Source organism: Callithrix jacchus, chromosome X (assembly GCF_049354715.1).
Source record: "Callithrix jacchus isolate 240 chromosome X, calJac240_pri, whole genome shotgun sequence".
Taxonomy (NCBI): domain Eukaryota; kingdom Metazoa; phylum Chordata; class Mammalia; order Primates; family Cebidae; genus Callithrix; species Callithrix jacchus.
The window spans coordinates 63630822-63652611 of NC_133524.1; the positions used below are offsets into that span (position 1 = coordinate 63630822).

The 21790-nt window shown below is 39.6% G+C and overlaps 1 protein-coding gene across 7 annotated transcripts in view; it reads right to left on the minus strand.

Annotated features, from left to right (window-relative positions):
• Nucleotides 1-9450: 9450 nt before the first annotated feature.
• Nucleotides 9451-21790, minus strand: part of EDA2R (ectodysplasin A2 receptor) — a 52025-nt gene continuing 39685 nt past the window's right edge. For 3 of the 7 annotated variants that reach the window (XM_078363368.1, XM_078363367.1, XM_078363369.1), the window contains exons 3-7: nt 21112-21290; nt 20495-20580; nt 18726-18890; nt 15410-15802; nt 9451-14068 (exon numbers count right to left, since the gene is read on the minus strand). In XM_078363368.1, coding sequence (XP_078219494.1) covers nt 15420-15802; nt 18726-18890; nt 20495-20580; nt 21112-21290 — 813 coding nt within the window. In that variant the 3' untranslated portion in view covers nt 9451-14068; nt 15410-15419. The remainder of the gene's footprint in view (nt 14069-15409; nt 15803-18725; nt 18891-20494; nt 20581-21111; nt 21291-21790) is intronic. The other 4 variants (XM_003735750.7, XM_078363370.1, XM_078363372.1 and 1 more) reach the window with 3 other exon arrangements.

Below are 21790 nucleotides of genomic sequence, written 5' to 3' on the forward strand. Positions count from 1 at the left end.
CACATCAGATACTATCGTAATTTTTCTTTAACCATAAAAAAAATTAAAAAAAACTCAAAAGAAGGAAAATCTATTGCATTGTATTTACCCATTGTTTTGCTTTTCTTTTTTTTTTCTTTTTTTCTCCTTGATGGTCCAAGATCCCTTCTTTTATTACTTCTGTTCTGTAAAAGAACTCTGTCATTTTTTTAGGGTAGGTCTGCTAATGACAAATTTACTTAGGTTTTCTATTTCTTAAAGTGCTATTATATATTCTTCATTCTTGAAAGATACTTTCACTGGATACAGATTTTAGGGTTGGCAAAACTCAAAACATACTGTGCCAATTCTATATGGCTAGCATGGCTTCTGATGAAAAAAAATCTTCTGTCATTCCAATAGTTTTTCCTTTATAGGTAAATTGTTGTCTCCCTCTTGCTGTTTTTCAGAAGTTTGATGATAATTATATGGTGCCTTGGCATAAACTTCTGCAGTTTTTATTTTGTGGGGGGTTTGTTCATCTTCTTTAATCTGTTGGTTGTGGTCTTTTTGCCAAATTTGGGAAATTTTAGCTATTATGTTTTTGAATACTGTGGCAGCCTCACCCATTTTCACCTTTCCTCCTGGGACACCAATGATTTGAATGTCAGATCTTTTTTTTATGGTCCCACAGGTCTCTGAGTCTCTGTTCATTTCCTTTTCCAGTCCATCCTTTCTCTGTTGTTCAAATTGGATAATTAATATTGCTTTATCTTTAAGTTCACTGATTCTTTTTTGTCTTATCCATTCTTCTCTTGAGTATATCCACTGAGCCTTTTTAAAATTACAGATATTGGAGAGAGAGATCCAAGATGACTGATTACTAGCAGCTCAGGATTGTAGCTCCCAGTGAAAGCACAGAGAATGAGAGGATGCCACACTTTCAGACAAATTTTTGTTGCTCATGGGCCAGGAGATTCCAAGTGGAGGAGCCCCACGGGTCGCAAGTGCCACTATTGTGGCCGACATGGTGGTGCTCAGTGCAGAGTAAACGAGACTGGGTCCCCTTTTGGTCAATGTTGGGAGCTTCGGGAAGGCAGAGTCACCTATTCAGCTGATTGATTGAAACAGGGACTCAAGAGGGAAGCCAGACCAGAGATTCCTGGGCAGAAAAGCACCATGAAGCTTAATGCTGCTGTTTTAGCTGGCGCAGTGGGTTGCTCAGATTCCAGCACTGGGAATTAACAAGTTGGCCATCCACTCAGAGACCTAATTTGAAAGTCGGTAGTTACAAAAACAACAGGTGGATAAATTTACAATCATGGGAAGAAACCAGCGCAGAAAGGCTGAGAATACCCAAAATCAGAATGCCTCTACCTCTACAGGGGATCACTGTTCTTCATCAAAAGGGGAACAAGGCCTGATGGAGAATGAGTGAGTGCATTCCATTAACAGAATTAGGCTTCAGAAGGTGGATAATAAGAAACTTCTCTGAGTTAAAAGAACATGTTCTAGCCCAATGTAAAGAAACTAAGAAACTTAAAAAAAAAAGGTTTGACGAAATCCTAATGAGAATAGACAATTTAGAGAGGAATATAAGTGAATTAATGGAACTGAAGAATACAATATGAGAACTCTGCAAAGTATGCACAGGTTTTAACAGTCAAATTGATCAAGCAGAAGAAAGGATATCAGAGGTCGAAGACCAACTTAATGAAATGAAATGAGAAGACAAGATTAGAGAAGAAAGAGTAAAAAGGAATGAGCAAAGTCTGCAAGAAATATGGGACTATGTGAAAAGACCTAATTTACATTTGATAGGTGTACATGGATGTCATCAAGAGAATGAATCCAAGCTGGAAAATATTCTTCAGAATATTATTCAGGAAAACTTTCCTAACCTAGTAATGCAGGACAATACTCAACTCCAGGTAATACAGAGAACACCACAAGGATATTCCTCAAGTAGAGCATCCCCAAGGCACATAATCGTTAGATTCACCAGGGCTGAAATAAAGGAGAAAATTCTAAGGGCAGCTAGAGAGAAAGGCCGGGTTACCCATAAAGGGAAGCCTATCAGACTCACAGCAGATCTCTCAGCTGAAACCCTACAAACTAGAAGAAAGTAGAGGTCAATATTTCATATCCTCAAAGAAAAGAATTTTCAACCCAGAATCTCATATCCAGCCAAACTAAGCTTCATAAATGGAGGAAAAATGAAATTTTTTGCAAACCAGCAAGCACTCAGAGATTTTGTCACCACCAGGCCTGCTTTACAAGAGCTTCTGAAAGAAGCATTACACACAAAAAGGAACAACCAGCATCAGTCATCCCCAAAACTTACCAAAAGGTAAAGAGTATCTCCATAATGAAGAATCTATATCAATTAATGGGTAAAATAGCCAGCTACCATTAAATGACAATATTAAACTCACAAATATCAATATTAATCCTAAATTTAAATGGATTAAATGCCTGAATCAAAGACACAGATAGGCAAATTGAATAAAAAGTCAAAACCCATTGGTACACTGTATCCAGATCCATATCATAAGCAAAGACACACAAAGACTCAAAAAAAAAAGGATTGGAGGAAGACTCACCAATCAAATGGAGAGCAAAATAAAAACAGGAGTTGTAACTTTTGTCTCTGACAAAATAGACTTTAATAGTAACAAAGACTAAAAGAAACAAGAAGGACATTACATAATGGTAAAATGACCAATGCAACAACAGGAATCAATGATCATAAATATATATGCACCCAATATAGAAGCACCCGGATACATAAGACAAGTTCTTAATGACTTATAAAGAGACTTGGACTCCCGCACAATAATAGTGGGAGACTTTGAAACCATATTGTTAATATTAGATCAATGAGAAAGAAAATTAACAGAGACATGTATGATTAGAACTCAGACCTGGAACAAGTAAACTCAGTGAATATTCATAGAATTCTTCACCCCAGGTCCACAGAACATACATTTTTCTCAGTATCACATTACACCTATTTTGAAAGTGACCACATAATTGGAAGCAAATCACTCTTCAGCATTTGCATAGCATTTCACAGACTTAAATAAAATATTGGTTGGCTGTTTGTTAGTTATTTTCTTCCCTTATTCCTTCCTGTCTCCACTGTTAAGCACAATTATCAGCATAAAAGAGGTTTTTAATACCTATTTTTAGATTGCATTTTAGCCTAGGCAATAGAGCAAGACTCCTGTTCTCTCTCCCCCTTTCTCTTTCTCTTTCTTTCATAAAAAATAAAAAATAAAATTACAAATATTTTATTTTTCTGTTCTAAAAGTTTTATTTGGCTTTTTTGCTGTATTTTTATTTATTTTCATTTGTATTTCCATGTATCATTTTAGGTACAAGGGTACATGTGCAGGTTTGTTAAATAGGTAAATTGTGTGTCAGATTATTTTGCCACCCAGGTAATAAGATTTGTGTACAGATTATTTTTCCACCCATGTAATAAGCATAGTACCCAATAGGTACTTTTTTTCCTGATCCTCTTCCTCTTCTCACCCTCAATTAGGCCCTAGTGTCTGTTGTTCCCCTCTTTGTATCCATGTGTTCTTACTGTTTATCTCCCACTTTTAAGCGAGAACATGCAGTATTTGGTTTTCTGCTGCTGCATTAGTTTGCTGAAGACAATGGACTCCAACTCCATCCATGCTGCTACCAAAGAAATAATCTCATTCTTTCTTATGACTGCATAGTATTCCATGATGTATATGTACCACACTTTCTTTATTCAGCCTACTGCTGATGGATATTTAGGTTTATTGCATTTCTTTGATATTGTGAATAGTGCTGCAATGAACCTATTTGCATACATGTGTCTTTTTCTTTTTGAAAGAGTCTCGCTCTGTCACCAGGCTGGAGTGCAGTGATGCGACCTCTGCCTCCCAGGTTCAGGTGAGTCTCCTGTGTCAGCCTCTCAGGTAACTGGGACTACAGGCACCCACCACTACGCCCAGCTAATTTTTGTATTTTTAATAGAGACAGGGTTTCACCATGTTTGCCAGGATGGTCTCGATCTCTTGGCCTCCAAAAGTGCTGGGATTACAGGCATTAGCCACTGTGCCGGGCCCTGAACGCATGTGTCTTTATGGTAGAGCAATTGATATTACTTTGAGTATATACCCAAGAATGAGATTGCTGGGTTAAATGGTAATTCTGTTTTAAGTTGTTGGAGGAACCACCACACTGCTTTCCACAATGCCTGAACCCATTTACACTCCCACCAGTGTATCAGCATTTGCTTTCTTCAACCTTGCTTACATTTGTTATTTTTTGACCTTTTAGTAATAGCCACTCTGACTGTTGTAAGATGTTATCTCACTGTTGTAAGAGGCCTCTGGCTTTGTTCTTTTTGCTCAGGAATGGTTGGCTATTCAGGCTCTTTATTGGTTCCACATGAATTTTAAAATAGTTTTTTTTTAATTCTGTGAAGAATGTCCTTGGTAGTTTTATAGGAAAAGCATTTATATATTTTTCAATTATGAAGCAAGTATATAATCGTGAATTCAACAATTTTTATGATGGGTGCTTTGAAATTTTTCTTGGATAACATCAAGATCTGTGTCACCATATTGACATTGGTTATTTTTTCCCTATTTGAGATTTTCCTCATTGTTGCTATAATATATGGTTAAAAAAATTATCCTGCACATTTTAGGTATCATTAGATCCTCGGTAATTTTTAAATATTCTATTTAACAGGCCTCCTCTGATACCATACAAATGGGGGAAGTGGAGTAACGCCATCAATAGTGCCAGGTGGGGGACAGAAATCTAAGTCTCATACTCAGCCTTCCTTGACACCCCAGAGATGAGTGCCTTCTTACTGCTAGGCAAAGTTGAGAGTTTTAGCTTTTTGCTAGGTCTCTGATTACACCACCCTGGCAAAAAGGAGGAGAAGCACATTTTTACTGTTTCCCATGTGGTCTCCACTGACATCTTTGGGTAGGAAAATGCCTTGTAACTTCTGGATGATAGAGAATACTCTGGCATCTTACTCAGCCCCCACTGACATTGGTGGAGCAGGGAGTTGGAAGAGTGCCCTGTAAACCACTGGGTAGGTGTGGAATCCGAGACCCCTGCTAGGCCCCAACTGATACCATAGAGACATGCTTGTTATCACAGGGCGGTGATAACAGTCTCCAGTCCCCACTTGATTTTCTCTGATACCACTTTTACAAGAGAGGATGGGACACCTCATTACAGCATGGCAAAGGTGGAAGTCTTGGCTTTCTCCACTGTTGTCAGTAGTGTGGAGATGATGCCATAGTTTTTTCCATGATGTTTGGCTGAGGTAGGGCAGTTATTGTCTAAAAGTTTTCTGTATCACCGAGTTGCCGCTTTTCTTGTCTTTTGGCTGGAGAGAGCAGGCTTTTCTTGGGAGCATTTTAGGTCTATGCTTATTAATATTTCCATGTTGCTGGTTTTCTTGCCACCCAATCTGAAATATACGAGGCAAAAAGAAAACCTAGGGCACTCATGTGTTGTTTACCAAGTTCTATGGCGCCTAGATGGTCCACCTTCTTCTCTCTCTACCTTTTAGGGTCTTCTCATAATCGTATATACAATGCCTAGAAATTCCACCTTTAATCAGTAGAAGGAATAGAGAATTGCCTCCATTCCTTTTTGGTCTGGAACCTAAAGCCTTTAATTGGTTTTTATGAGGTAAATTTCGATGTAGTTTGGTTTGAGTCTGTGGACTCCGCCCAGGAAGCTGGCATATTAGAAGCCCTCTACATTTGGTCATCACAGGAAATTAAAAAAAAAAGACAAAAACCAATCTCCTATGTCCAAGCTGCACTACAGACAGTTAAGTCGGAATCTCTGGGGATAAGATCTAGGTGTCAGTATTTTTAAAACTCCCCAAGTGATTCCAGTATAAAATCAAGGTTAAGTATCACTGCTGCATGATTTTTTGACTAGGGCTAAATTAGAAACACATCTCATACAAGACAGCAGGGAGGCAGAATCAAGAAGAGATTGATCAGTGATTGGAAAGACTTCATGAAAAAAAAAGTCTCTGACTAAACCCAGATTTTTTCATCTTTCTCCATATATGCTCTTCAGTACAATATTGTTAAACACTATAATGATATTTAATATTGTTACCGATTTACTGAGTTCTGTTTTCAAAGACAACACATACCTGAGTAGAAAAGTCCACCACAATCTGTTTCTTTATTGTCCCTACATATGGGAAACTTACCTTCTTAGATTTAGCTTGATAATCTTAAAATGATCCTTAGAGGCAAATTTAATCAAATGTGATTAAAATTTCAGGATTAAACAAAGCTGATTCCAAAAGGGAATAAAAATATCAATAAATCGCATAGATTAGACAAGAATCAATCCCTATTCACTCAGTTGTGTTCTAGTGACCATTTCTGGTTTTCTTCTCTGTCTTCCTCTTTGAGATCTCTGTCACCAAGAATGAGTCTACAGCAAAGGTAGGTTTCATTCATTGCACATTAGGTTGGAAATGGTTCTAGTGATCATAGAGCCCAGTCTCCATTGTGCACAAAGGAGAAAATTGAGGTCTAGAAAAAGGAAGGGTCTTACTACAGCTATGGAATTAGGGAATGGTGGAAGCGAGACAAGAATTCAGATCTCCAGCATGTTCTTTGAATGATACCACTGGGGCCAAGGAAACAGTATAATCAATGTAGTTACTCACATTATATAGGAATTAGTATAGTATAAACTGAAGATATTTTGAAACTAGTATGGAATTCTTGAAAACTCCTAGGGAGACTGCCTGATGTAGCTTTCCAAGCTGAACACTATGAGGAACTCAACGGGATAAAAATCCTCTTTTTTTGAGGCCTGTCTTAAGGAGGCAGCTGTGGTATAGTGGACAGTGCTGGGCCTCAGAGTCAGACAGACTTGGGCTGAAATTCAGAATGTCACTTGCTGCTGTATAGTCATAGAAAAATTGTTAAATCTTTGTGAATTTTAGTTTCTTCTTTCATAAAATAAAGACTGTAAAGGATGCCTACCACCCAGGAATATCATGAGTATTGAATAAGACAAAGTGTGGAAGTAGAAAAGCACTTGAGGAATAATCACTAAATATAGTTTTTCATCCACCTTCTCTTTCACTAAACTACTCCTTAGTAGTTTAGAGCTCTTAAGGAAGGTAATTTGCTCCCATTAGAATCCACAAGGAAGAAATGCTTTGTAGATGGCAAGGTGACTGCACAGCTGCCCTCAGTGGGGATCCATTTTGTCCAGACAGGCAGCATGTGAGCCCCCAACACTCGTGTGTACACAGTTTCTGAGGCCTTACAAGGCTGCCGGGTACACGGAAACTTGCCAGTCACACTGTGGGCATAAAATGAAGTGTCATACCAGCCCAGAAATATGCAAGTGTTTAGTCCCTAATGAAAAGGTTATTAACAATCACCTAAGAATTCTGTTTAACCATTTGATGACTTGTCTGCTGCTTTAATCCATCTATTCACAGAGATCTGGTTTCCCCATGTCCTTCTAGGGTATAGAGTGGGGGTTCTCTGCCCTTTGACTGACACAGGCACACACTGAAATCAACTCCAGAACAGATAAGGGTTGCCCAAATGCTAACCATTCCTATGTTTTTATTATCATCCAACAATCAGAGGATTAAATCTCCCCCACTGAGCCACCATTTTTATCAAGTGAGAATGCAAGTCCCGGTTAGGCTTTAAAAAATGACTTCTCTCAAACAGAGTTATGATAAATACACAAGCCCTGGCCTCTTACCTCCTGGTAATTCCAGTCACTTCTCCCCCATTCTGTAGTGGTTCCCTCAATAAACCCTTCTACAGCCTGTGATAGTATTTCCCAATATTGCTTTTCCTATTCACACCCCTAAGCCTTAGTGGTTTCCTCTATCCTTTCTCCTTTGGTTTGAGTGATATATCCTAAGTTTTCCTTCTCTAAGTTCCGCCTAGATGCTTTCTCTCCCTCTTTTCTCTGGGTTACATAGGGTGTAGAGAGACTAAAAAGAAGAGAACTGAATAGGACTCCAGTTTTGTCTCTTTCTTTTGCCCTGAATTGAGTAATTAAGTGGTGTTTGCCTGTGTGTGTGTGAGAAAGAGAGAGAGGAAAAGAGATTGCTTATAGAATCAGTCCTGGTAATGTGCACTTTTTAGAAAGTAAATTAGTAAACCAACAGCAGTCTACTCAGAGATCAGTAATCATAGAATATCTTTTTAAAACAGCTTTATCAAGGAATATTCTGTATATTATAAAATTCATCCATAATTTCATGTATACAAGTCAATGATTTTTATTAACTTTATTGAGTGGGGCAGACATCCCCATTACTAAATTTTAGAACGTTTTTATCCTTTAAATAAGATCCCTCATGCCTATTAACATTTAATCGTTTTTTTCTCATGCCCATTCCAAGGCAACCATTAATCTACATTCTGTTTAGATTAGCATGCTTTTTATGGACATTTTATATAGATGAAATCATACAATATGTGGTCTCTTGTATCTGGCTTATTTTACTTGGCATGATTTGAGGTTCATCTACAATGTATCATGTGTCAGAAGTTCAATCTTTTTTATTGCTGAATAGTATTCTATTATATGTATATACCACAACTTTTTATCTCTTCATCAGTTGATGGACATTTGGGTTATTTCCACTTTTTCGATATTGTAAATAATGTTTCTACGTTTGTATAAGTATTGCGTGTACATATGTTTTTAATTATATTGGGTATATACCTAGGAGTGATATTACTGGATCATACTCTAGCTTTAGCTTTTAGAGAAACTGCCAGACTATTTTCAAAAGTGGCTATACCATTTTATAATTCTACCACCACTATATGAGGTTTCTCATTTTTCACATCCTTGCCAACATATGTTGTTGTCAAGATTATAAAATATTAAAGACGAAGGAAACTTAATTTTCCTCTCTCTTAAATTAAGTTTTAGTAAAGTATAGCATTCAAAATTAAATAGTGTCTCTTTAGGTGGTCCCTTTAATCTGGTAAGATTATCAACACACACAGAGACCCTGAAATGGCAAGGCAGTACTCTTAAGAGGTAATCATCCAGATGGTCTAGCTAGAATATGCTTGAATTTTAACAAATTATAATCAAAATGAAAACACACACACATATACAGACACACATGTAAATTCCTAGAGATTTTGCAGACCTCGGAAGACTCATGCACAGTTCCCTAGGGCCATGGAACCCTGTTTGAAAAGTATTAGTTTAGAACACAATAGTTTCTAGTAGATCCTTATCCCAGAGGATAATATAAATGGCATAAACAAGTTTAGAAAAAAGAAAGACAGCTTGTGCTATAACCCAGATCTCCTGTGCGACAAGTCAGTGAATCCCAGCACTACTGATGATCAGAAACACATTTTTTTTTTTTTGCTGTGTTCAGTGAGAAGAAACACACCAGCAAAATAAGGCACCTGGTTCTCTGAAAGTAGAGAAATAAACAAGGTGTTTGGATATATTTCTGTTTATTGGACAATATAAAATGCTCGCAGAGAATCATAAACAAACATAGCTCTGCCAGTATCTACACATGCATATGGCTCAAGATTTAACAAAATCTCTATAAATAACACATTCATGAGAAAAAAACAATAATTAAAATGTACCAATATTCAATATAAAACACCGAAGACCTAGCTAGTGAGGTGGGGTTGGCAGAGAAGAGGGGAACAGGAGGGAGTTTGATCTCAATGTGACAGGGCTGTCTGTTGTAGATGGGTATGCTGTAGTACTGAATCCTTTCCTAGCCTGGATCTGAGAATCTTGGAGGAAAAAACTGTTTTCCCAGACTCCCTCCTGTCAAAATCCAAGTCAAGGTGTACGGAGAGAAAAAGAGTAAACCAAAAAACCCAATTCATTATCAACAAATACCTCCCCACTTCCTTACAAACAAAAACTACATTTTTTTTTTATTTTGCTAATTCATATGAAGACAACTTAAATATTGTTTAGGCTCAAGGGTGTGTTGAAAATGTTTCTATCAAGGGTACTTTGTGCTTCCACTGACCAATGACCACTTTGTCGAAATACACATAAAAGCATAGTGCTCAAACAAATATGCCCCAAACTTTAAAAGCATTGAAAAGGAAAACTGTAAAAAGAATTTTCCTGAAGCAAATACTCAACTATGACATTTGCCATGGCCCAACCAGAAACTATAAAGAAAAACATCCTCCACTTCACCTTTGCCTGAAATACCTTAAAATGCAAAGCCAATTGCCACCTCCAATTGCTGACCCATAAAAAGTTGGAATTAAGGTGATTCTGGGTATGGCTTGGGCTGTTCACATAATATTCATGCCATGAGCAAGCACAGTGAAGAAGGCTGGCTCTGTCACTTTATTATATTATTATTATTATTATTGTGTTATAACCATTATCTTTCCTCTAGAGCAGCGGTGTTAAATGTGGGCTTGAACTACTGCCAATCACATGGCAGCTTTTGAACACCTGCAGCACCTGCAGCCTGCTCAAGCCGAATCATTCCCTCTCTGGATACTACTTCTACCAGAAGGTGTAAACATGATCAGTGAAAGTCAGTGAGATAATAATAAACTGTAGCAGAAACAAAACAAAACAAAACACACCACCAAAAAACACAGCACCTAAAGGCCAAGGCCTAAACTGTTGGTTGCCACATATTTGTGAATACCTATGCAGGGCCAGGCTGCTGGCTTGGTACAGGTTTCTATTTTAATTACTTCTAATCCTCAGTCAGTACAATGAGACCTTTTTTCTTTTTCCCAAAGTACTTTTAGCAATCTGATCAATTGGTTGTCTCAGGGGCTCTTAATCAGTGTTTGTAGATGGACTAAAGTATTTACTAAAAATATTTATGTATTAAAACTCTAAAGTATTTAATAAAACTCTAAAAGCAAAAATCTCGCCATAGAGAGCACTCTTGTTAGAGCTAGAATAAGGTGATGAAGTGCACATTCTGCCTAATGTACTTAATGAACCACCTAATACTTGTGGGACAAGAACTAACTGTACAAGTTTCAGACAGATTCTCAGATAATAAAGAATACAACCTCCATGGAACTTGTTTTTCTCTGAGCATGATATGTGCAGGTGGGAACTAAAGGTAAAAAGATAACTGAGAAAGAATCAAAGGGAACAGTGGGGAGACAGCTGAGATTCAATTGACATTTCACCAGAAAGACACATACTCAGATGTCCCTAAATGGATTGAGGGCTGTCTTTGAGGGACTGCTGGGAGGTAGTCTGGGAAACCCAGGCTCCAGAAGGAAGATTACTTTGGTTCAGAAATGTTCTGTAAGGTTCCCAAATGGCAAACTTCAGCCCTCCTCCTTGCTGAGGGTGGAGAGCACCTCAAATACAGGGCGAGGCCCAGGGGATCTAGAGGGAAAGTGTTTACCCTGCCCTATGCTGTAGAGCAGGACCATTGTTCTTCAAACATATACAACACCCTACAACTGCCCCAGGGAGTGCAGTGAGTCTAGAGAAGAAGGCAGAAGAAAACTTATAATCTGTAGAGGGTGAGAAATAGAGGGACAGAAAAGTAAAAAATTATTTATCCTGCCCCAACTGAACTAAGATGCAGATGAAATCATATGCTATTTTTTTTTATTGGAGACTACACTGCTGCCTTGGAGACACTCAACAAACTATGGGGCCAGCTATTTTTTCTGCGAGTGGGGATGGGCTGTCTTAATCAACCTCCTAATCTTTCTCCCATGCTCCTTAATGATCTTTTAAGGATCATTTACACAGTGTCTGGTGAAGAGAAATAACTAAAGAGGGCCTTTCAACAACCCTGCTTGTCTCTATGCCATAGCCAAGCCTAGTTTCTGCTCTAGCTGCTCTTCTCTGGCTTCTACTCTCAGTCAGGGAATGCACACCTGGGTCTGTGGGTGGATGTGTAGGCCACACTATCTTTCTCAAATAGGAATTACTTTGGGTAAGTCACTACTGTTTTGGCCTCAGTTTCCTCATATTTAAAATAAGCATAAAATATCAATGAGGTTTTTTAAAACTGTATAGCACTAAATTGTTATTGACAGTTTTGCCCAAACATTTACAGTATCTGTCTAGGCTTTTAAAGATGGGATAATTGCCCATTCTGACTTTTAAATAAAGTTAAAGCCTCAAGTCACCTAAACTAAAATTAGAGACTCAAATTGCGGAAAGGAGAAGCAGGGGGACTGAGGAGTTGGAGGTAAGTGGGGGAAAGGAAAATGAATGTTCCTACTGGCTCTAGCCTATATCCCTTCTTTCACATCCAAGGGACCAAAAAAAAAAAAAGACAGGAAGAAAGAGCCCTGTCTAGCCTCGCAACTCTTCACATTTTCTAACCTCTTTGGGACAGTGATGAATGGCAAATCTTTTAGCTTTCCAATGTGGTCCGACCTAGCAGAGAATGTACCAGGCTGGCAGAAAGAGTCGTGGGAAACTGGCGGGACGAAGAGAGAACAGGCTTCATATGATGGGCAAGGACATTACCTCATTCATATTCAGGCAAAAGGGCCTTATGTGTCTATCTACCCCTTTTCCTTTCAGAAAGAGTTGTTTTCTCAAACAGATATGGCAAGAAAACAAAAAATCCTCCTACCCCATAACATTTTCTTCCAGAAAATGAAGATTTCAAGATATTGAAGAGGCCATGAAGGCACCCGAGCTTGCTGTTCACCCCTGGATAACTGAATAGCTTAAAGCCAATCACTTTCCATCTCTGGGCTTCAGTTTTCTCATCTGTCAATTGGGGATGATAATCTCTGCCTTGCCCACCTCTGGGTCTGTGTAAAAATCCAGTGAGATGATGACTATAAAAGCACATTGCAAAACGTAAAGGGAGACACCCATAAATGCAGTGAATTCTAGCATTCTTAATCTAGGATAACTGTGCCCTATCTTGATTTTTACAAATTGTCACATCTAACATCCCAGACTATATAAGGTGCTTTCAAGTGAAGGAGCCAGTTGCTCCACTCATTTGAGTGCTTTTTCTTTCCAAACTTGATACTTTATGCGGGAGTGGGAATCAGCCCAATTGGCCCATTATGGACAAAAGGGGAGAGTTAAAAATAACTTGTGATGCTCGCACCTGAGCCCTGAGGGTCTCATTTGCTCTGCTTGTTATCAGAGAGCCATGGAAAGAGTAGTTTTATTCATGCTGAGAAGCATGTGAAACTGGTATTAAGAGCTAATGAAATGCTAATTGGGTTTTTTTTTCTAAACCAATAAAGCACAAAATGGTCCCTAAGCTGCCTTAAGGCCAGGACTCAGTGAGAACTTTAGCTCCTCCGTCCCTGAGACCTCAGGAGCTTTATTGTCAACCCAGAGTCCAAAGCTCTGAGCTTGGAGTTGGTCTTGGGATCTAGAGACTGAGTTTTGGGCTTTAGAAGATGAAGAACCTGGAAGGGACAAGAGACAAGAAGAGAAGAGAAATGTTGAAAGTAACTTTAAGAAGGACTAAAAAAAAAGACACTAGTTTAAATCCTCACTAAATAAGGGTAGAGATCTACTTGTAGGGAAGAGGACCTTAGCAAATGTGCTTGCTTCAGAGCTGTCACAACTAGGAAACTCTATGAGACACGAGCTGGGGAATTATGGCACCAGGCCTCCCACAAGATAGATATTAATACGTGTGTGTGTGTGTGCACGCACGTGTGTTGAGGAAAGAGGCAGTGTTGAGGAGCTAAAAAGGGAGAAGGGTTTGATTTTGTCCCTAAAGTGCTAGGTAGATGTGCTGACACAATTTTGAGAGGCTTACCTGACCAAAAATGCAGGCATGAAAACCCTACCCCATTCACTGCCCTTCTCTCACCTTTTCTATATAATCAAGTTGAGCTAGGAACATGTCTGGTAGTCTTATGAATGGGAAATCTGGCTCCCCAGGCTACAATGGGGAAGCAAGAAATGCTGCAGATCAGTCCTGGTGAAATGGAGAATCAATTCTCTGGTGAGATGGGACAAAATATGCCCCATCTGTAGGATATTAGCTGTTGTGGACACATTTCAGGCCCCTGTTGCTGTTGTGGTATAGGAACGAGGAAGCAGAGTCCAGAGAGAACAACTAGGCAAGGCTGCCAGGAGCCCAAGAGACCTAGGGAGAGAGCAGATCAAATTAGAAATGTGGGGAAATCTCACTAGCACCCTTTTCTCTCTACCCCTCCAAATATCATACGTTAAGCCAATGGTTGAGGTTGTAACAGAAATACATTAGCTAGACAGTGATATGACAATTCTACCTTATTCTACATTGGTGAAACCATTTATCATGAAGATGGGTTTAGTTCTAAGCTCCACAAAATTTAGAAGAAACTAAAGTGGTATTCTCCAGAGAAGCGATGTTATCTTTAAGCCTCTGCAGGGCTATCACAAAACAGAGGAAACAGATGAGGTCTGTCTGGCACAATGAACAGAGCCAGGATGCATAGATAGGTACTAAAGGGAGACAGAAAGCTCTTTTTTTACATTGACTTCAAACCTGCCAGTCACAATTGTGTATATTGTAATATACATTGAGAAGTAGTCAGCCATCTGCCACCTCAAGTATGTGAGCAAGGACTGCACAAACTCTTATTGGGAATATTATAAAAGGGACACATGCCTTGGAAGAAGAACTGGACTAAATAACCTTGACGGTACCTAAGTTCATTAATTTGATATCTGTTATGACTTTTAAATGTACATTTGTTCACATTTTCTTAGGTTGGATGTAGGGAGCAGGGAAGTCATTGGGAGAACTGAAAATGTATTAACTGAAGAAATACATCAGTGGGCGATACAAGGTATTTGATTAGTTGAAAACTGGAAATCTACCTCCTGTCCTATCTTTTGCTGCTTAAGCCTTTGAGAAAGTAACATTGGCTATCAAATCGTTGCAATGATGCAGTTGGATGAACTCTAAAATGGAGCCCCTAAACCTGGGTTCTTGCCCAGTTCTAGCCCACGAATTTGCTCTGTGACTTTGAGAAACTAATTTTCCCTCTCTGTGTCTCAGTTCTTGCCTCTGTAAAATGAAGGGATATGCACAAGGTTTGTATAGCTATTAGGGAATGGAGGTTGATTTGAAATATAGGGTTTCCCGATGAGAAGGCTTGCATATTTTTTTCTACTGTGCTATGCTGTTTGTACATATAAAGGGAGATAGCTGAATGTGACCATTAGATAGTGGAGCCCTGAGAGAGCTTGTGAAAGGCCAGAATGGAAAGACTGGTGTCATGACAGCCTTACCAGTTCCCTGACAATCGGAGACCCAGAAGTGTGATATCTGACTGGCTAAAAAATCAACATCACCGCTGTTGTCCCTCCACCCACAAGTGTTCCTAGCTTGCTGCTGTTCCTCCACTCTTTGTGAACAATAATATTCCAGAGGGGAATTCCTTGAGGGTGGTCCCTAATTTCTGTTTTGCTTTTTTTCTGATCCATCTTTCTGGCTCACCTCATTAGAGTTAAGGGCTGGGAACTTCAAAGGGCACATTGAGCTCCAGCCTGTCTCCTGTGCTTTCAGCTGTGTTTCCCCCCAAGGTCTCAGCTCCAGTATAGGAGGCAGAGCTGGAAAACTTTTGCAGGTCCAGCTCTGTGCATTCGATGGGGTTGTGGACCCAGTGGGAGTGGCTCTCTGAGGCGCAGGAGGCCATGGTAAAGGACTCCTGTGTGGGAAAGCCACCAGTCGAGCTGCAGTCGTCCTCGAGGATAGGGTTAAGTGGCTGCGTCTGAAAGATGCTCTCACTCACTTGGGACTCAGGACTGGTCTCCTTGCTGGGTGGCATGGGGAAGAGAGATTCTTCCTCTGCTGCCTTATCAGCCTCAAATTGCAGCGAACCTCCTGCAACTCGAAGCAGAAAGCCACTGGGTTACCCAAAAGCAGGTGCTCTTCTCAGCTCAGCACTGGGTACTGAGCACAAGATAGGGATGTCTGGGAGCAGATTCTTACCTTCCTCTCCCTGGGGACTAGAGCACCTAGCACCAGGCTGAGGTGACACAGTTGAAAAACATACTTACATTTGGGTATCAGATTGGGTTACCTGGTACTGGATCAGGGAAAATAATCAATTTCTCTAGACAAAAAGAAACCTTTGTGGGAAACAGGATTTTGATACCCTCTCCCTTGCCATAATCTTCATGGCCTGGGGTTATGTCTGTATACATTATTTTATATGACAAACTAGACTCTGCAGATGGAATTAAGGTTATGGATCTCAAAATAGGGAGAGAATCCTGGATTATTCATATGAGTCCAATGTACTCCTGTGACCCTAAAAGCAGCAGAAGAAGACAAAGGAGACAGAGAGTATGAGAGAGATGTGGCATGAGAGAAACTCAACTCACCATTGCTAGTTTTGGAAACAGAAGGGGGCCATGAGCCAAAGAAAGTAAGTGGCCCTAGAGGCTAGGAATGGCCTTCAGCTTAAGGCCAGCAAGGAAATAGGACTTAAGCCCTTTAACTCCATAGGCCTGAATTCTGCCACCTTCATGCATGATCAAACAAACAGATTATCTCCCCAAGACTCCAGAAAGAAACAGAGCCCTGCCAATATCTTAATTTTGGCATCGTAAGACTCCTAACAGAGACTGAACAGCCTGCTGAACTTCTAAGCTATGGAAACTGTGAGATAATAAACTACTAAATGTGTGGTGATTTGTTATGATGATAGAAAATAATACACCTTTTATGCATAGGTCTGATTCAACATCAGGTCAAAAACAGAACCTGTGAGATGTGTGTTTGTTTGGCCTCTTAACTTTGATTGTGATTTTGCTCTTTATTCAAATTCATTGACTATGTTTACTACAATTTCACACACACAAAAATCCAGATTTCTGAATTCTCTTGAAAATGTAGAAGATTCTGGAACACTAAATATTTCCACATGGTTACAAAGACCTGGAGCTGAGTAGTGGATTCCACTTTAGACAAGGGAGCGCTCTCTAGTTTACCACATTTGCTACTTGTCTCTCTTGCAACCTTACATTGGATCTAATTCATACATACATCTCACCTCGGTATGTGTGTAAGTCAGTGACTCCTGAAAAAGTTTTCCAAAAATGTCTAGCCCTCCTACCCCTTATAAAAACACTGGGGAAGCTTCTTGCCCTTATATTCCAAGAAGGCTACCACATTATTATCTTCAGGATAGGACAGCAGAAAAAAGTCACCCATCTCTCCTCTCCTGAGGCAGCTCTCAGATATTCTCTCATTTTCATCTTTTGGACCCTGGGGTCCAATTGCTTCACTGCTCATGTTTCATGTCCATGCACCCAGGGACTAAGTAACACCTCTTATCTGGGACACTGGCCTCCAAAGTCAGAGACAGGAAGGTCTACCCTGAGTCACAATGTCCCAGGGGCTAGCAAAGAGTAGACAAGAGAGAAGTAGACTTTGAGAAGGATCATAAAGGGACAACAGTGTTCCCCATGTATCATGAAGCCCATGAAATGCTATATTCATCTCCATTTAAGCCAGGGCACAACCAAATATACCTCTTGGGTTTTTCAAGATCATCTGCCAGGCCCCAGAGCCAAACTGACGAAGACAAATCTACATTAGCAGGATCTTCCCGCACAATTAGTGCTGCTTTAGGTCCAGTGTCCAGTGGGATGAAAAGGAGTCCTGAGCACTCTTTTATCTAGTAAACTTTATCAGCCTCCTTATAAATAAATCAACTTCATTTTCTAGTCTGAGTTTCCTATTTCAGTGTCCCTGCCTAACTCTCAGTTCCCTTAATGGTGCTGAAGCTGCAATGAACCTTGGTATTCTTGGCTGGAGTTCTAACTCTTTGCCTGGTCCTGACCAGCCACCTTCCCACTTCCTCCATCTTTGCCCTCAGTGAGCTGGATTTTCTGTCCCATATTCTTGTCTAGTAGCTGAAGTTGTGCTTAACAAAGATCACAATGTTAGTGTGACTTTTTTTTTTAAATTATGGTAAGTTGTGTAATTATTCTATTATATATTAGTAGTAATAATAGAAATAAATTAAACAATAAATATAATATGCTTAAACCATTCTCTCCATGGTCTGTGGAAAAACTGTCTTCCATGAATTAATCTAGTGTGACTTTATATATGATTTTCCATCTGGACTTTTGCATGGCCATCTGATATGGACTGGGCCAGACCTCTTGGACATCAGTATTATCTGAGGAAGAAAGTCTAGGTTTGCCAACTCTTCTGGACGTTGGGGTTTCAGTTATCCCCATTTGTGAAGTTAGTATACTGACAGAAGTTGCCTTAGACCTCAACCACTTTTATTACAGTCATATCTCAGATATAGCCAAGCCTTCCTCAATTCCTGACATGCTCTAGAATTTATACCTAGTAGTATAGATATAAAGAATTGTAAAAGAACTCAGAAATCAAAAAGATCAATCCTATCTCATCTTAACGATTAGGAAGAAAGAGTTCTGAAGAGGCTATATGACTTGTCTAAGGTTACATAGTGATTTAGCGGTAGCTGTAGAACATAGGTCTCTAGTTTCCTTTCCTGTGGTATCCCACCATACCACATTCCTTTACAAACCCCTGAAATGTAATGAAAAAGTTCTTCTAAACTCTCAGCGTTAGCCTCAGTAATCTCTGAAGTCCTATGCTTCCTACTGCAGCCCCAGAGAATTCCCCAGACTCACAGAAGACTATTCATGGGGTTTTCAAGCAAGGTAGAAAAGGCCCATTATTTCTCAACCTCAGAACAGTCCTCTCTTCTGCCAATAAAAGCCTTGTTCCTGATTCATGCGAAACGTTAAACAGCCACCCTTACCACGCTGGCAATGTCTGTTGAAGAACTGCTTGCAGTAGAGGAAGAAGAGCCCCAGGAAGGCCAGGGTAAATACCACCAGCAGGCTGCTCACCAGTGCAACAAGTGTGGCCTCCTGAGGGGGCACTGTGGGTTCATCTGCCTCCACTAAGCTCAACTGAAAGGCACCTGTGAGACAGAAAAAAAAAAATGGGGCAGGTCAGTTAGTGAGGGCAGTGAACAGTCACCCTGACCCTGGGCCTGGACTTCCTCAGGCTGTCACCCTTCTCCCTAGGGCCTTCCCCAGCTAGAGTTCCTATGCTGGTTTTACTTCTTTCCAGAGCAGGCAAAATTATAAAGAACAAGGCAAAAGAATTTGCACATACTGGTGGTATGTACAAATTAGTACAATTAATCTAAGATGCACATATCCTATGATCTTTCCATGCCACATTTAATAACACAATCCAGATAAATGGCAACAAGCTAAAACATTCATCATTAGAGCACAGGATAAACAAATCATGATATAATCCTGAAATTACATATTCTTACATAGCACTTGAAGACCTTTATGGATCAATGTAAACAATCTAGAGGGGAAAAAGCAAATTGTAAAAAGAGAATATGTAGCTTGATATCATTTCTATAAAACATTATAAAATACATAATAATGGCATATATTGGTTATGAATATGTACATATATCACAAAAGAATTCAAGTATTAAAACATTAGTGGAGAGTATGGCAGAGGCATAGTGCTTACCAGTTATCCACATGATCCCCTGTATTCCCCTTATACCCCTGCAGTAAGGCCATCAGAGTACTTCTGGCCAATGAACTGTGAGTCAAAATAACATGTGTCAATTCCAGACTGAGGCAGTTAAGAACCAGTAAGTCTCCTCCATCTCTTCCCCTGTATCATTGACTTGGAAGCTATATGGTTTAGAAGGCACTGTCAAATGAGGTAGGAAGGTCGTCGCATAGTGAAAAATAAACTTTTATTGTATAAAGTCACTGAGATTTTGCAGTTTGTTTGTTACTGTAGCATACCCTACCAACAGAATACATACAATTTCAGGATAGTGGTTGTATCTGAGCAGGTAGGGAGATAATAGGACTGAGAGGATCGCGAATTCCATTATATCTGTGAAATCTTCATTCTTTTAAAATATCTGAAGCAAATATGCAAAATGCTATAATTTATTAGCTTTGGATGGATGCTGGGTAATTGCATTTTAATTTTACAATTTTCTGCACTTAAAAATATTTTTATGTTTGAACTTTTTCATGATTTAAAAATATACATCAATAATTTAAAAATAATAAGTAAATATCTGGAAGACAAAAATAATAGATAGTAAGATAAATGGATACTGATATAGGCATAGATTAGACCCTAGTTCTTCATTCAGTCTTTGCAAATCCTCAGCCCTAGGGCCTCCTATATATTTCATATAATAGTAATATCTCATAAGTGTACATATGTTATAATTTGTAAAGTGCTTCCTAATACCCATTTTATCATTAGACCTAGACAGCCACCACACAACGTATGAAGAAAAATTATTATCATGACTCACATTTTTTTCAGAGGAGGGAAATGAGGTTCAATGAGTTTGATTTGCAGAGGGTTACATAGATAATATGTCGTGAAACCAGAATTCAAATCTGATTCCCTTGCCATTCTAGAGGAAAGGGTATGAGGGAATAGCGGAAGTCTTTACTACCCCATCTTGCTGCCACCCAATGGGTTGAGGAGGAAAGGGAAGAAGATAACTTGAGTACACACATTGAACCTCAGAGGTGGGGGTCTGCTTCGTGCACGGGATGCACTCTTGGTCCTGCAGGCCTCCAATGCGTGTCTTTCGGTAGAACCTGTGTTCAGAGCAATTAGGAATGGCAGGGTGATCAAACAAGGAAAGCACTTGGACCAGTTCTAACAGCTCCTAAGAATTTTGCCAACCTGAAAATAAGTGCCCACCCATCATTGTGAGTTATCTGCCTCTGTGTCTTATTCTGACTCAGAAGCCTAGACAGTCCACTTCTTTCCCCATTCACCACACCATGTAGCCCAAAGGAGACCTAATTCCAAAGAGAGGGAAGAACTGCTTTGCTACCAAATGCATCATAACTTCTTTTAAGTCTACAGTGAGATTTATCTTGAACTTTGGTCCTAGGCTGAGAGTGATGATGAAAAAGCTGTGAAGTACTCATTTGTGACTGACAATGTGCTAGGCACCTTATAGAGGAATCTTAGGAAGATACCACTTCTCTCTTCTGGGAGCTTAAACTGAATATTATGTTGATGGTTAGACTACCTCAACTAAGTTCTAAGAGGTGAGGATGGGAGAAACCTCCAACAGCTAGAAAAGCCCAGACAAACTTGGTCTCATAAACCAGGCTCACCTGGGCAGACAGTCTCCACAGACAGCATTAGAGGTAGCTGTGCAGTTGAACTTCTGAACACGATTGATGACAGCACAGGTAATGCAAGTTTGACATCTGTGGTGGCCCCAGCTGCTTTTGTACCTGTGAGGAGGGCAGGCTGTGCAGTATGCATCTCCACCCTCTCCATAACCACAATCCTGTAGAGAGATGGGAGTTGTTAATATTGCTCTACATGGGATCACCTATGGGATAAGTGGACTTGTACAGAGTAGTATTTTGCAAACTCCAAGTTGTAACCCCACTACTAGGTCATAAGACCAATTCACTAGGTTGCAGCCAGCATTGAAAGATAAAATAGAATAATAGTATCAAATATAAGAGTACATAGAATGAAGTAAAGCTAAATATTTGTATCAGTCAGCATAAGCTAGTCTGTAGTATGGCAAAAGGGAAACCCTAAATTTCAGTGTCTTAAAATAATAAAAGTTTATTTCTCACTTATTATATTTGCCTACCAAGGGGTTCCTGAGGGCTCTACTCTACATCATCCTCAATGGGGTACCCAGAGTTACAGAAGCTTTATCTTTGTGCTGCCATGATTACAACATTGTGAACTATGTACAAGCTCTTAAAGTTTTCCCCAAGAAATGACCCATTTTGCTTTACTCACATGTCCTTGGCCGTACACATCACATGA